This window comes from Nematolebias whitei, chromosome 22 (genome assembly GCF_014905685.2).
Source record: "Nematolebias whitei isolate Nwh7 chromosome 22, NemWhi1, whole genome shotgun sequence".
In the NCBI taxonomy this organism is placed as follows: Eukaryota; Metazoa; Chordata; class Actinopteri; order Cyprinodontiformes; family Rivulidae; genus Nematolebias; species Nematolebias whitei.
Window position 1 is genome coordinate 7,275,069 of NC_056519.1, and position 12,865 is coordinate 7,287,933.

General features: G+C 39.4%; 1 protein-coding gene across 1 annotated transcript in view; it reads left to right on the forward strand.

Annotated features, from left to right (window-relative positions):
• Positions 1-2,634: 2,634 nt before the first annotated feature.
• Positions 2,635-12,865, forward strand: part of slc37a3 (solute carrier family 37 member 3) — a 10,654-nt gene continuing 423 nt past the window's right edge. The window contains exons 1-12 of the mRNA XM_037696082.1: positions 2,635-2,717; positions 3,587-3,701; positions 3,928-4,020; positions 5,366-5,449; positions 5,557-5,702; positions 7,122-7,218; positions 8,177-8,261; positions 8,359-8,558; positions 8,637-8,778; positions 11,614-11,715; positions 11,867-12,066; positions 12,482-12,547. Of these exons, the coding sequence (XP_037552010.1) occupies positions 2,641-2,717; positions 3,587-3,701; positions 3,928-4,020; positions 5,366-5,449; positions 5,557-5,702; positions 7,122-7,218; positions 8,177-8,261; positions 8,359-8,558; positions 8,637-8,778; positions 11,614-11,715; positions 11,867-12,066; positions 12,482-12,547 (1,407 nt within the window). The 5' untranslated portion in view covers positions 2,635-2,640. The remainder of the gene's footprint in view (positions 2,718-3,586; positions 3,702-3,927; positions 4,021-5,365; positions 5,450-5,556; positions 5,703-7,121; positions 7,219-8,176; positions 8,262-8,358; positions 8,559-8,636; positions 8,779-11,613; positions 11,716-11,866; positions 12,067-12,481; positions 12,548-12,865) is intronic.

The window sequence follows — 12,865 nt, forward strand, 5'->3', positions numbered from 1 at the left end:
AGTTTCACAGAAAATGCTGTTTAACATGTGATGAAATAAATAGATAGATAAATAAATAAAGCTTACCAGAGTCAGATGCTGGTTGTCTGTCAGTTCCAGGTTGTAAACTGCAGCAGGACTTTAGGCGGGGAAGTTTTTAAACTGGGAGAAGTTCTTCAGAGCCAAAGGCAGCTGTTGTGCAGCAAAAGTCACAGCAACAGGTGAACTGTGTGCAGCTGTCTGGTACGGAGCTCAGAAAGTGCCAGGAGCTGAAATAAAAAAATGGTTGGGTAAATCTATGTCAAATTGGGTTTATGATTTTGACTTATTTTTTTAAATATTTTGTCTTATTTGTTAACTGGTGTCATATAAATAAACTGAATTGAAGTACTTTACACTGGACATTATTGGAGATCAGCGAATCTGTGGAAGCAGAAACATGCAAATGTAAATACACATGAATAATAACTTATAAACAAATAGTAGTTTTATAATACTAAATATAAGCTAAGTACATAAAGTAAATATTCCACTTTTTTCTGAAAATATTAAAATCGAACCTCAAAATCACAATAAAGCTCCCATGAATTATGAAAAAATGCTAATTAAGGACGTAGTCAACAAAGGTCTATACATGCCTTGCCTTTTTTTTAATATAGTTTATACCCTAAATATGCTCCCAGAAAAATTTTCTTAAATATAAGGTTTTTTTCACTTTATTGAACTATTGAGCATACAAGACAAAAGAACAGAACAACAAATGACATTATCAAATTACAATGATACATATAAATATGTAAAAACATCTTCTGTCATACCTCCTAAGGTTAAATGCTTAAACAAAATAACATATTGAACATCATAAATTTAAGTTTCAGTATTATTATTATTATCAGAGAACTAGCAAATAATATGATGAAAGTAAAATCAAAACGGAACTATTTATCTAACATTCTGCATAACTGCTAAAATAATTTGTCAGAGGGCTATATTATCTGAGCGAGGTGATAAGAGCTTTTTTGGTAAGTAAAGTAAATGCAGTAATAATTTAATAAAATATGCTGAAATAATTTAATTCAATAAAATTGTGTTTTATTTGCTTTGAGGATGCTGATAGAGATGTACAGAGAGTGTCAAAATGGCACGAGTACAGCAGGACAGTGGTGAAATGGAGGAGGATGGGAACATAAAAAAATAGTTTTATTTAATAAAAATATAGGAAAATGCATGGGTACTCACCAGTAATGAATATTTGATGACGACGATGATGAATTAACTGTGCATTGCGATGAAGGAATTCAAAAAATTTAGCTGTACAACAAAGCAGACTGTCTGTAAATTCAGCTTTAATCTGCTGTTGACTTCAATGTTAAAAAAGAAAAAAATAATAATTTGTTGTCTTCTGCACGGCTTTGATACACTGTAGTAAAAACGAGACAACTTGGTTCTTTTTTTAATTGCAATAGTAATTTTATTTTTCCTGGCACTCAGTTTTTTAAAATTGTGTAATTCCCCTCCTGTCCTCATGAGGGCAGCAGTGCGCCCCGAGCCGCTGAACCCTGTGACGTCACTCGCATTCAGTAATGACACATCCACAGATTGTCGCCGCTCAGAGGTGCACTGGCCTCTAAACGTTAAGGTAAGGACCCGCTAGGCTGTATTTATTCATTTAAAAACGTGTATTAATGACATTTAGTTATTTATAAACATGTAATAAGGCCAGTTTTAGTTTTTAGACGTTCTTTGTGATTTTAAACAGTTTTAAACACCCGGAACTGACACAGCAGGTATAAATAATGCGCCTAGTCTCACGGTCGCTAGCATATGTAGCATTTCTTCTTCTACAGAAGTCAAAAATAGAAAGTCAACTACAGGGGGAAAGTCATTTCAATGGACCTTATTCAATTATAACTCAAAATTTAATTATTAACAGTGTAGCTATAAATAACCACAGGTTCCAGGAACACCTGTCTTTTTTTTTTGCCACCTTCAGGCATTTTTTTTATTTTTTTTTTGTAAACAGTCACATTCTCAGCTGACAGCCTTTCTTAGAAAGTCTGATAAGAAGTTGTGCTTTGCTTAAAAACGCGACAAACTGCACGTTTCGTTTTTGGAGTTAAACTCCTGCAGGCACAAAATACCAACCTGTTTGTTTTTCACCTGGAAGTTGTGACTATAACAAGGTCTTTATAATCATTCAGATTTTTATAAAGTTTCTTGATTTTGACTTCTCAGAGTCTGTAAGATCCTGGTCTGAGAATGTTTTTATTTTTTATTTTTATGAAACCAGTCAGTGTTTCTGCTGGACGATGTGGTGGTGGGGGGGACGGATTTAAATGTAACACAGGGCTCATTCATGGTTCAGTTGACTGTTAACAGGGCAGCATTCAGAGCTGGCATTGAAGCTTAGAACATAAACAATCTGTTAAATTACTCGAGTATATATTTTTACTTTGAATTAAACCCCATAAAGATTGTTGCCCTCTGAGCTAATCAATCATTTGGTTTAACATTCCTCCCTCTGCAGGCACACCTTTCCACCCCTAACGATGTGTTAGTCCTGCCTGGTTTAGTGGAGGACTTTAGTTGACCCTCCCCACCTTATCCTCGAAGACCAACTCCTTCCTCATCCTCCTCATCCTCCCTCCAGCCGCCCCTGTGATGCCTCCCTCGTGCTGTGGCTATCTGTCACAGTTCACCCATCATCACCTGGTTGTCTTTCTCCTCACCTTCTTTAGGTAAAATGTGAAGTTTGTGTCACGCTGAGCTGAATTTTGTTTACGGGGGATGGGGGGGAGATTTTTGCAGGCAGAACACACAACGTAGAGTCTGTAAGTTTACCCTTAGAGTCACTTCCAACTCATGTTTGCAGCTTTCAAGACCACAATAAATCCTACCAGTTAACTGAATAACACCCACCGAGGGTTTCTGAAAGTTCTGCAATATGTTCGTTTAATAATGTTAATCTGAAAAGATGTTTTGATTTAGCGTTTAGCTCATTTTCTGCTACTTTTCGCTTTTAGCTACCGTTCTGTTTTATTTTAGCAAAAGTTTAGCTGATTATTTACTTATTTTACTACAGTTTTGCTAAGTTTGGCTTTTAGTCGTCACGTTGAAACCGTTTGCTCATTTTAGCAGCTGTTTGTTTTACTTGTTTTAATTTAATGATTAGTTGTTTTGCTAATTCAACCTCTGCTCTTCTGCGTTTACCTTCTAGTTACTGCTCTTTTAGTATTCGGCTTGTGTTCTGATTCTTTCAGCTTGTGAACCATTAACGGTGTGACTTAAATTCACATTTTTATGAAGGATTTCTGTGTTACTTCGTAAATGTTTCCCCTAATAATAATAAACATCCTAACATGTCCAGACAATTCAGGAAGGTTGACTAAAAATGAGTCGTGTGGTTAATATTTGCGTCTTTTAAAGTGTGTTTATTGCAGTTTAAAGGTGAAGAGCTGAGCTCAGGGTACATGTTGTTAAAATAACAGATTATAACATCAATACTGTTTCCCAGTTTTCAAACTGAAGAGGAATGTGCAGCGAAGACATGAAACGCAGTTCGAAATGCTTCTGCAGCACGTTTATCTGCTCTCGTGTGTTTCTGCAGCTATGTGTTGCTGCACGCCTCCAGGAAAACTTTCAGCAACGTGAAAGTGAGCATCTCGGCCCAATGGACGCCGTCCATCCAGAACGACAGCGCCACGGCGTTCCTTCCCGATGAGGTACTGAGCAGAACCTTTAGAAGAGAACGGTCACCGAGTGAGCAGGAACTGGATTATTTAATCATCTTTTATGACTTGGCATTGGTAGAAAGAGGAAAAATCAAATCCATCTGTTTTGTGAATCCATTTTTTTTAATGAAATGCAAATCAATAATAAGTTTGTGGTCAAATTAAACGCAGAGTTCTCCTTGTTCCTTTAGCTGCTCTTGTTTTCTGATGTGTCCAGACGTGGCAGGACAACCGTCTTTTTGCTGACGAGAAGCAGGCCACGCTGTTTCTGGGCGCCCTGGACTCCATCTTTCTCTTCTCGTACGCAGTGGTGAGCGTTTGTCAACACGAGCGCAGAAAAACACAAAACAGCTGTTGGTTCTGAACCGAATGTGACGGTTCTGAGGAGAGTCTGGGCTCAAAGAGCTGGAACCGGGTCACATTTCAGGACAGGAAACCGTTCTGGAACTACAGAAATGAGCTTTTTCTGCAAAAGCACAGCATGAATGCTGAATGATAGCTGAAGGTTGGGGGGAAAAACAGCTGAAACTGAATTGTTAAAGTTAAAATTAGCAGAACTGCTAAATGTAGATAAATACTAATGTAATGCTAAATACAGTAAACTTGTAGCTAAAGGCTAAATTCTGCTAAACTCTTGCATTAAACAAAAATTGGCAAAACTATAGCTAAAAGCTACATGTAGCAAAAGTATAGCTAAAAGAATAATGTAGCAAATGGTAGCTAAACATTTAAAACAGAAGCTAAAACCAGTCAACTGTAGCTAAATGCTAAATTTTCTACACTGTAACATAATTGGTTAAACCTTAGATAATAACAGTAGCTAAACGTTTAACATGACAAAACGAGCTAAAACTAAATTGCCAAATTTGTGGCATAAAGCACAAAATGCCTAAACTGTAACAAAAGACTAAATGTAGCAAAAAAGCAGCTAAACATTTAAAATAATAAATAAGATAATATTAACAAAAACTTGGCTAAAAGCTAAAATTAGAACTGCAGCTAAAAGTGAAATGCAAAACCGTAGCTAAACGTTTTAATTTTGTAAAATAGTTGTAAAATGTTAAAAACAGCAAAAGTGTAAGTAAAACCTAAAATTTACAAATCATAATTTAATCTTAAAAGTAGCTAAACCGTCGTTAAAAACTAGAGCTAAACTCTGAATGGTGCTAAACTGTAGCATAAAACAAAAACCGTCCGAAACTGTAACTTAAAATAAAAGTAGAAAAACTACGGTTAAAAAGCAAAAATTGGCAGAACTGTATCTAGAAGCTAACTGTAGTAAAACAGCAGCTAAATGTTTAAAATGGCTGAACATTAGCTAAAAGCTAAATTTAGCTAAACCATAGCTAAAAGTCTAAATTGTAAAGACGGTAGCCAAAGAAGACCAAATCTGAGCAACTTTGCAAAAGTAGATTTTAAGAATGTTTCTGAAAGAATTAAAGATCCTAAAGTATTTCTGTGATTTCTTTGTAAACGTTTCAGAAAGTACAACTTGATGCAGACTATAGCCAAACGAACCAAAGTGTTTCCATTTGAATGTGCATGCAGAAGTAGCTGTAAACAAGAAAACATCTGTACGGTTTACATCAGAGCTCTGTTGCTTCCTAATCTGAACAAAATGTTTGTTGTTGTTTGTTTTTGTTTGTTGCTCACAGGGTCTGTATCTGAGCGGCGTGATCGGGGACCGGGTGAACCTGCGTTACGTGCTCTGCTTCGGTCTGTGCGGCTCTGCCGTTGTGGTCAGTGGACGGACTGAACATCTGTTTCCTCATCTTAACTTTACCCTGTTCTTCCTGAAATGCTTCATGAGATTTATTTATTGCCCCGACTGTGCATGCGCTTGCAGGAGTTTGTGTTCGGCACCGTGACGGAGTGGCTCCACATCTACAATGTCTACCTGTACTGCGGCCTGTGGGTGCTGAACGGCCTGCTGCAGTCAGCTGTCTGGCCCTGCGTGGTGGCCGTCATGGGCAACTGGTTCGGCAAGACGGGGTGGGTGAAGTCACTTCGTCATCTAGTTAACCAGCTAACCAGCTGTCGGTGTTTTGTCTTTGTGTCTTTGTTTGAAAAATTTCTCATGAGCAATCAACACATTGTTACTAAACTGGGGGAGTGGTGGCGTAGAGGTTAGAGAATATGGGCCTATGATCGGAAAGTTGCAGGTTCAACTCCCAGTACCGTCAACATCAAAATGTGGGTGGAAAAGGTGAAACACCAACACCTGCCTCCACCCTCATTCGCCCCACCCTGGGTCCCTGAGCAAGGCCCTTAACCCCCACCATCTGCTCCCAAACAGGTCTCTCTTGAAAATGAGTCAATGAGACTTCCTGTATAAATAAAGGGTAAACAAAATGGAAAAAACCCAAACCTCTCAGGTAGCAAAACAACTGTAGCCAACACTAAAATCTTTTTTACTTGGCGTCCTGTTCTTTTTAGCTCTTTTTTACTCCTTTTACCTGGTGTTCTGCTCCTTTTAGCTACCATTCTGCTCCTCTTACTTAGTGTTTTGCTCTTTTTACTTGGTGTTCTTCTCCTTTAAACTAGTGTTCTGCTCATTTTAGCTAATTTTTACTCCTTTTACTTAGTGTTCTTCTCCTTTTAGCTACCATTTTGCTCCTTTTAGCTAGTGTTCTTCTCCTTTTAGCTATCATTCTTCTCCTTTTAGCTAGTGTTCTCCTTTAAACTAGTGATCTACTCATTTTAGCTAATTTTTGCTCCTTTTACTTAGTGTTCTTCTCCTTTTACCTGGTGTTCTGCTCCTTTTAGCTACCATTTTGCTCCTTTTAGCTAGTGTTCTTTTCCTTTTAGTTATTGTTCTACTTGTTTTAGCTACCATTTTGCTCCTTTTATATAGTGTTCTTCCCCTTTTAGCTGGTGTTCTGCTCCTTTTAGCTATCATTCTGCTCCTTTTAGCTAGTGTTCTCCTTTAAACTAGTGATCTGCTCATTTTAGCTAATTTTTGCTCCTTTTACTTAGTGTTCTTCTCCTTTTAGCTGGTGTTCTGCTCCTTTTAGCTACCATTTTGCTCTTTTTAGCTAGTGTTCTTCTTCTTTTAGTTATTGTTCTACTTGTTTTAGCTACCATTTTGCTCTTTTTATTTGCAGTTCTGCTGTAACTCAGTCAGTTTAACTGATAATTAGCTAAATTTGTTGTGGTAGTAGCTGAGGCTTTTCCCCATAATATAATCTGAGGCAATACACATTCCAAACAGACTTCAATTAGGCTGTTTTTTAAATTATTATTATTATTACTGCAGGAATTTTCAAGTAAAGTTCTTGATTGTTAAAACGGTAAGAATTTTTTTTTTTTTTTTACATTTTTCTCTGACAGTTTTGTTTTAAACGCACGAAAGAAGGAACCGTTTTAAAATTTGCGGTGCTTCTAAATAAAATCCCTGAATTGATTTTCCAGGAGGGGCTTTGTGTTCGGCTTGTGGAGCGCCTGCGCGTCTGTTGGGAACATCCTGGGAGCGTTCCTGGCTTCAAGTGTGCTCACGTACGGCTACGAGGTGAGACTCGCACTTAAACGAGGCTTTGCTCCAGAACTGTCGGCTTTTAACCCTCAGATTATCTCAACTTTACGACAACAGGCGTTCCTTACAGGAACAGTCAACCGTCATACATAACTGCTTAAATATACTGGTATTATATTATTTATATATTTATATATATATATTTTTTTTTTTTTTTGTCTACCATAATCTAGTAGTCGATCCTTTTAGAACCGTCTCGGTCTGAAAAAAATCTATGAAATTTAAATGACAGTTTTTGAATTTTAGCTACTTTAATGTTTGTTAGTTTTTAAAAATGTTGCTATTTTTATTGACATCTTTAATTTATGGCAATTTTTGAACGGAAAAAGTTTTTTTTTTTGCCCCATTAAGATTTATTTTTATTTCAGTCTGGAGTTTTGGGAAGACCAGCCATTCCCCCAGGATAATTTATTTTTTATATATCTTAAAAACATGTTGTTATTTATTTTACTGAACCAGTTTCCTGTAGACTAATCCATCTATCACTGACGCCACATTTTTTTGGTCCAGCCAGCAGGTTTCTGGCATTCTCTTCCCCGGAGCGACTGATTCTTCAGCCTGCATGCACGTGATGTTGTGCACCAAATGTGTACTCGTGCACAAAACAAGCGTGTTTCTGCTCTTTGCGTCCAAACATAAACAGTTTTGTTAGACGAGACGAGAGGAACTCCGAAGCGAAGTCAATCTGGAGACAGGAAGTCATTATTTTATATGATAAATATGTAATATTAAAAAAGCATTTATAATGGATTTCAATATGGTTGATTTCCCCCCCCCCCCCCCCAAACAAAAAAAAAAAAAAGATCTAAAGGACTCAAGTTACTGTGAGCTTACAGGAGCATTTGAAACACTTCTAATAAAAAAATTGGAAGACTTTTTAAGATTTTGTCAGTTTTATTAACACCAAATAATAATAAAATGTTGTTGTGTGCAGTACGCGTTTATGGTGACGTCTGTGGTGCAGTTTGCCGGCGGGGTGGTGGTGTTCTTCGGCCTGCTCAACTCCCCAAAAGAAATCGGTCAGAACCATAAGACACGTTTATTGAACAAAACTAAACATTCACCTTTAGCTTCATTTGTTAACGGCGTCTCGTAACGTCCGTTTGTGTGTGTCAGGTTTGATGGAGTCGGAGCTCGGCCCGGTTGAGACGGACTCGGACAGCCACAGGCCCCTGATGAGTGACGAGGAGGAGGAGGTGGTGGAGGAGGAGCACATCAAGCAGTGCCAGTCGGTCCAGCAGTCGGATGAAACTGTCATAGAGTGTCAACAAGCCGTCGGCTTCTTCCAGGCGTTCAGTCTGCCTGGAGTGCTGCCCGTGAGTCTGAAGGAGATTTGGATTAGAGGATATTCCCAGTCTTTCACCAGATTGAATCCATCTCCTTGTCTTTGTCAGTATTCCTTGGCTTACGCGTGTCTGAAGTTGGTCAACTACTCCTTCTTCTTCTGGCTGCCGTTCTACTTGAGCAACAACTACGGGTGGAAGGAGGCCGAGGCCGACCGCCTGTCTGTGTGGTACGACGTCGGTGGGATCGTCGGTGAGCAGCCATCTTTATTTATTTGTCCCCGCTGTGCAAATGTTTTCAGTCTGTTAGAAAAGTAGGTACGGGAGGAGGCTCAGCCACAGAACATCTGTCCAGGTGTTCTCTCCTTGTCGGGGAGTTGAAGCCAGAAGTTTACCAGAAGCTGCCACCTTGTGTTTGTGGAGCCAGAGTCCGTGCACTGACGACGGGGGCTTTGAGTCTCCCCCTCCTCCGCACACAATCAAGAACTTCTTTTAAGCATCTCCATCTTCTATAGCTTGTCTGTGGTCTGGTGGTGGAGGTGACGTGTCCACGAGAGAAACCCAGACCTTCCTCCACAGCGACACTCTCCCCATCCTCCTGGTGGGACCCCGAGGCGTTCCCATCTCTAATCCCTCCAGCGAATTCTGAACCTCCTCAACGGAGTCCTTTAGATGCAGAGGAGCAGCAGCTCTGCTCCAAGCTCCTCCTCCTCTAAGGCTGAGCCCGGAGGAGCAGCAGCTCTGCTCCAAGCTCCTCCTCTCTAACTCTGAGCCCGGCCGCCCGACAGAGGAAGCTCGTTTCAGACGCTTGTATCCTGGATTTTTATTTATTTTTTGGGTCATGATCTAAACCTCATGACCACAGGCGAGGGTTGGAATGTAAACAGACCTGTAAATCAACTTTCTTCACCACGACTGACCAAAGCAACGTCCTCATTACTGAGGACGAGCCGTTTTGTCTGTTATTGGGTTGATTAGTTGTGGTGGCCATCTTGAATTTGTTATAGACGTGCATCGTTCTAAAAATCCATCCTCTGGTTCATGGGATTTTTTGCTAACAGACACACACAAGTAGAGTTTTGAGGTTTTATTTTAATTTTAGTTTTTTTTTTTTTTCCCAATTTACGAGCTACAAAGTGGAACGGTTGGTTAGCTTCGTCCCACGGCAAGAAAGTTGCAAGTTTAACTCCTGGTTCTGTTTTTTCTACAGGAAGTTTATGTGTTCTCCCTATAAATGCTTTGGTTTGTTTTATTTTATTTTATTTTGCACAATTAAAATACAGATCAAAGATATTAAGAAAAAATATAATAACAGTGCAGGGAGAGGCAGAAGCCCAGTGGAATTATATGAAGCCTCCACCCAATACATATAAATAATACAAGTACTACAATCCAAGAATACAGTCATCTGATCATACATTTTGGAATACAGTTATTCAGAAATAAATATAAAACATCTACTAAGTATTAATGGGAATGGTTTCCCCTGGTCCTCCCCAACACTTTGTAGCCCAGAGACTGTTTCTCTACGAGGACCATGTTTAATTTTGATTCAGCACCTCTGCAGCAGCTTCTGAGTCTGACACGAGATATGAGCTTATCTTCTGTGTCCAGGAGTCCAGGTTTCTATCTGCCTTTACAAAAACCAATACCTGGGGTCACGTCTGTTATGAATAGGTGGAAGAAGGAACCAGAAGTGTCCTGGTTTTAAAAGATGATTTGACTGTAGGGGTTGCACGACTACATATTTTTTAAAGTCGACTAGTCTCTGTGACGTCATATTCACAAAAAAAGTCATTATTTACAAAAAAAAAGAACAACAAAACATCAGGAGCGTATATTTATGCGCCTACCATTTATCATACTGCAAATAACAGGAAAACCAGTACTATTATTACCATATTTTCTGCCGTACACGTCGCTCAACCCTATAAGTCGCATCAGTCCTAAAATGTATAAAATAGTGGAAAAATCCATAAATAAGTTGCTTCGCCATATACTTTGCATCTATTATGCGTCACCGTTGACGTGTGGCGTTTGTTACGCGTCACCGATGACAACCCGGACATGTGGGCTGGTGTGGCAAAAATCGATTGGCTTCCAAATGGCGTTTGCGGGAGCGTGCATGGGAGAACTTTAACAAGAATTAAACAAGATTAACACTTAAAAACATTTATTTGTTTGCTCGAAATTATAGTAACGGTGTGTCTCAGTCTAACTTTTCCTCATTAAATGCACTTTGACGGTCAAATCAGCTGCATTTCAAAAGCCGGTACGCAGAAACATAAACGCGCAGAGGGCGACTGGGTCCATTTCTTTGAAATTTAACAAGATAACCACCTAAAAACAATTATTTGTTTGCTCGACTTTATAGTAAAGGTGTGTGTCAGTTGAACTTTTACTTAATTAATGCATTTTAATGGTCAATCAGCTGCACTTCACCAGGGCAGCGCAGCAAAATGAAGCTGATTTAGTTGCTCCAGGTGGTGGCAGGCTAGGGCAAGCCGATTGTGTCATTAATAGCCACTTTTATCTATTACATGATACAACGGCATGCCATACTACTCGAGTGCCATCTAGCGGCTGAAAATGGTAGTGTTGGTCATAGCTCAGCCAAAAATTGGTTTATAAATACGGGGATAAAACATAAATATGTCGTTTCCGCATATAAGTCGCAGGGCATGTAAATTATGCAAAAAACTGACTTATTGGGTGAAAAATACAGTAAGCTACAAAAGTGAAAGAAACGTGCGGCACATAAAAACAAGGCTAAGGACAGCGGGGCAGGCGATGCTGGAGTCCACCATCGCCCATCCCACTCTCCTTAGTTTTATTGTATTTAATCCACTACTGTGGATGGCTGGAATAGGGCTGGAATGGACTGGGAACAGGGTTGGGAGGTGGCGACTGCGACTAGTTGACGTAAATATAAAAACTCGTGAGATGTCCTAGAATAGACTAGTCAACTAGTCTATTCAACCCCTATTTGACTGCAGCGTTTTGTGTCTTTTCCATTAAGCACTTTGGTAACAGCTGCTGTTTGAAATGTGCTTTATAAATAAAGTTGACTTGATTTTTATTGTGACAGGTGGGACGGTTCAGGGTCTGATTTCTGATTTCCTGGGAAAAAGAGCTCCGGTGTTGGTTTTCAGCCTGGCGATGGCGATGGGAGCCCTGGTGGGGTACAGCAGTGAGTAGTCTAAAAGAACACTCTTAAAAATCCTTCAGGACACATTTTGCACCACGAAGACATCCTGTCAGCTTAAACACAAGGCTGCGCAGAATGTCAGCGTTCCCGTCTTGATTTTAGACCAACAGTCAGAGCGGATGTGTTTTTCCAGGATCGCCCAACGACCAGGTCATAAACGCTGTCATCCTGGCTACCACTGGCTTCTTCATCGGCGGCCCGTCCAACATGATCAGCTCGGCCATTTCCGCTGACCTGGGGAGGCAGGACGCCCTGAGGGGCAGCCAGGAGGCTCTGGCAACCGTCACCGGGATCGTGGACGGAACCGGAAGCATCGGAGCTGCTGCAGGACAAGTGAGCCAACACAAGAGGGCACACTTCACAGATGATTAAAATAGATTATGAGATGATTATGATGCTGTCTGAACACCTAAACAAATCATGACAGCGTCAACCACAGGAGGTATAAGTAAGGCAGGCAGTTGTATAATTTAAGCAACAAGAAGTTTAAATGTTTTTATTTAACATGAAGTTTGAATCAAACGAACTGAAGATAATTAAGATACTTTTCCTGGAGTGGATCACACTTTCTGTTTGACTCAGATTGGATCAAAACAAAATTAAAAAAAAGTTTTATTTGTAATGAATTTACTAGTTAACAAAGCTCACATGGGCCTTAAGCCCTGCCGACTAACGAGGGTTTGTTTGATCGTGATTCTCCCCTAATATCTGGAGATTTTTCCCGACTGTTTGTTTATTTTTCATGCAGTACTTGGTGTCGCTGATCGAGAGCAAGCTGGGCTGGATGACCGTCTTCTACTTCTTCGTTGTCATGGTAAGAAGTTTACCTGAAAAAAACAACAACGTTCTGTGTTTTCTAAATCAAGAACAGAAATAAAATCAGTCTCTTCTGGTTTTAGACACTTGCTGCTCGTTCTTGAAGTGATGAATGTTGGTATTTTCCAGGTCTGGATAAGGAAATAAATAATTATTTAATATGAGTAAAGGAAAACAGTGTTTAGACATTTATCCGTGTGTATTTTCTAGAAAATATAACCTTATTTTTAAAGCTGTCTGTTTATAAAAAAATAAAAAAATAAATTCAAAATTTTGACTTTAATCTCAGAATTCTGACTTTTTTAAATTTTGACTT